General features: G+C 42.7%; 1 protein-coding gene and 1 long non-coding RNA gene across 2 annotated transcripts; one reads left to right on the forward strand and one right to left on the reverse strand.

Annotated features, from left to right (window-relative positions):
• Positions 1-296: 296 nt before the first annotated feature.
• Positions 297-1,758, forward strand: LOC108382930 (uncharacterized). The gene is made up of 2 exons (XR_001849715.1): positions 297-397; positions 1,254-1,758. It is a non-coding gene; the product is annotated as an uncharacterized LOC108382930 (long non-coding RNA).
• On the reverse strand, positions 1,487-2,879 carry ppl (glycine cleavage system H protein, mitochondrial). The gene is made up of 3 exons (XM_017639298.1): positions 2,407-2,879; positions 1,978-2,253; positions 1,487-1,903 (listed from the first exon to the last, which is right to left on the reverse strand). The coding sequence occupies exons 1-3, from the start codon at positions 2,537-2,539 to the stop codon at positions 1,806-1,808; spliced, it is 507 nt and encodes a 168-aa protein (XP_017494787.1). The 5' UTR covers positions 2,540-2,879; the 3' UTR covers positions 1,487-1,805.
• Between the last annotated feature and the right edge of the window lie 283 nt (positions 2,880-3,162).

Below are 3,162 nucleotides of genomic sequence, written 5' to 3' on the forward strand. Positions count from 1 at the left end.
CGCGTTACCCTGGCTCAGTTACGGTCTGGATATTGTAGCCGCCTAAACAGCTACCTGTCCAGACTCGACCCAAACATCCCAAATGAGTGCCCGGCATGTGGAGACTCCCCCCACGACACCAACCACCTCTTCACATGCCAGCTCAATCCGACTCAACTAACACCTCTCTCCCTTTGGTCCGACCCCATCGAAACAGCTCGTTTCCTGGGCCTACCGTTAGTTGAGCTTGACGATAATGATTAAAAGTTGACCCGAAACAGGCGGGGCTTAGTAGTGCCGCTACAACAACAACAACAACAGCAACACAAAAATACATGCACATTAAGGTTTTGTATTGTTGCAACCGCCTTCTCTTGATTTTCCGTGCTTCTTTGGGTTAAAGCTGCCTTCACTTGAGGTGATTTTTTGACAGGCNTTGCCACCGGGGACTAGTTGGACGCAGTGGACGAAGCTACAGACTTGTCAGAACGCCGCACTCCGGACAGCGACTGGGTGCCTTCTGATGACGCCTGAGCATCACCTACACAGTGAGGCCCAAGTGCTCCCCGTAAGGGAACACAACAAGATGCTCTGTAAGCAGTTTCTTGTGGGGTGTCACAGAAGTGAACACCCCAACAGACCACTGCTGGAGGAGGAGCCTCCACCCAGGCACGTCAGGGGGCACCTATTCATGTACAAGGACGCAGTCCAGACCTACACAGACCAACCACTGGACCCAATGACGTACAGACGAGCGATTAACGACATTCATAGGGAGTCTGTCTCCACCTACCTCGACTCCCGGCCTAGGAATGTCGTTATCGGAGCCCAATCACCACCTGTGGAAGAGACGGAGCTTCAGTTACCTAGAGAGACCCGCGTTACCCTGGCTCAGTTACGGTCTGGATATTGTAGTCGCCTAAACAGCTACCTGTCCAGACTTGACCCAAACATCCCAAATGAGTGCCCGGCATGTGGAGACTCCCCCCACGACACCAACCACCTCTTCACATGCCAGCTCAATCCGACTCAACTAACACCTCTCTCCCTTTGGTCCGACCACATCGGAACAGCTCGTTTCCTGGGCCTACCGTTAGTTGAGCTTGACGATAATGATTAAAAGTTGACCCGAAACAGGCGGGGCTTAGTAGTGCCGCTACAACAACAACAACAACAGCAACACAAAAATACATGCACATTAAGGTTTTGTATTGTTGCAACCGCCTTCTCTTGATTTTCCGTGCTTCTTTGGGTTAAAGCTGCCTTCACTTGAGGTGATTTTTTGACAGGCGATAATCGCATGTAAAAGTTGACTTGCTCTCTATTTTGTGGCAAGCGATTTTTGAATCACTATTTACACGAGTGATTTTTCCAGAGCAATGTTGAATCGTCTGGAAAATCGCCTCATGTTAAGGCAGCTTAAGTAAGCAAATACCGTTAAAACACCCATTGGAGATAGATACATTTCTAATGGATTTAGTTTGAAAAAATAAAAACCACTAATCTATTGATTTTTCTTCATTATATTATGGCGCGCCAAAACACATGTAAATGCATTACCTGTGGTATTAGACAAAAAATTGTTCTGGGCTGCTTGGCAACACTTATACAAACTAAATAAGTCCTAAACTATATTACAAAAACGATAGGATAAATTACCGATATTCAACATTTATAAGTTTATGTTGAGTGAAACCCCTTTTATAGCGTATAGCAAAAGAGTAAAGCAAGCCAAGAATTCCAACTTTATGATATACGTAAAAAATACAAATAAAACAAGACTTTGTTAGCATTTTGTAACACCAGGCGAAATATAAATCCTACAATTAATGTTCTGCAGCTTTAAGAAACTCTTGATATTGCTCCTCACTCATGAGTTTTTCAATTTCTGCGGGATTGTTAACTGTCAACTTGAAGAGCCAACCTAATAAAAATATTAAATATATTTGATAAGCATTTTTCCCAGATTCTGTAGGCTTATTAACGTATAACACTAACCTTTGTCGTAGCAACTGCTATTAATTAAACCAGGTGTCTCTTCAACAGTGCTATTCTTTTCAGTTACTTTGCCACTAATTGGTGAATACACCTCACTTGCCGCCTTCACGCTTTCCAATGCACCACATTCATCGTGCTGCTGTAGCGCCGTACCTGGATCCGGCAACTGTGCGAAGACCACATCACCAAGCGCATCTTGTGCATACTCTGAAATGCCAACTGTGGCCGTTGTTCCCTCCACAAACACCCATTCATGTTTTTCCGTATAGCGACGTGCTGAAATAAAAATAAGTTGCAAATGTATTTTATTTAAAATTGTTTTTGCACAAATTTGGCAACTCTAAATCCTAAACACATCGAATTTGCTGTTATCATCAAAGCAAATGCAGTGACTGTTGCATAAATTTTCAAAACAATTCTTTTTCTCACCTGCCAACAAGAAACTGCTCACATTGAAGGCACGCCACTGTTGACAAAATGTGGTGGGCGTCGAGCGTAGTCTCTTTGTAGCTACACTACTAAGCTGCAAGCTAAAACGTGCGAACCTTGTGATTGAAGCCATTCTCCTATAGCTCTATGTTGCTTGCTTTTCCACCAAGTTGAATAGCCGATGCTACCGCTTTTGCCGTCCGGTGCGCTTCACGTCCACTATTATAATGAGCAATAATATTTATGGCAAGAGAGCTTATCACCGAATTATTGATTCAAATAATTTGCAGCAACCTCGTAAGCGTCCGGACAGATGGCAAAGGTTATCACTGCCACACAATACAATGCGTATTTAAATAGCAAATACAATATTTAGTAGCTATGTACATTTAATATATGTACATCAAAACGAAAAGCGACTCGTGCCAATGAAGAAATTTGGTAAAGCCTACAACTGACAAGCAAAAACTGGCAAATCTAAAAATACCCTTCCTGAAGCAGAGTTTAGGGACGCAAACGATGCATCGATGTTTTTGAAACATCGATAATAACCTGAAAATCGATGTGTGGCAATGACGCTTCAGATTTTTTAACATCGCTAAATTGACGATGCATCGATGTTAATTACAACGATGTTTAAAACTCGACCCTATTGTGAGTGTGGGGATAGAAAATAATTAACTTTTTCTTTAAAATTAACTTGGATGGGATTTTCCAAACTGTGAAACATCGCAAACCATCGATATATCGATTTAT

Source organism: Rhagoletis zephyria, unplaced genomic scaffold (assembly GCF_001687245.7).
Source record: "Rhagoletis zephyria isolate East Lansing unplaced genomic scaffold, Rhagoletis_zephyria_1.1 Rzeph_scaffold_29543, whole genome shotgun sequence".
NCBI classification, from domain to species: Eukaryota; Metazoa; Arthropoda; class Insecta; order Diptera; family Tephritidae; genus Rhagoletis; species Rhagoletis zephyria.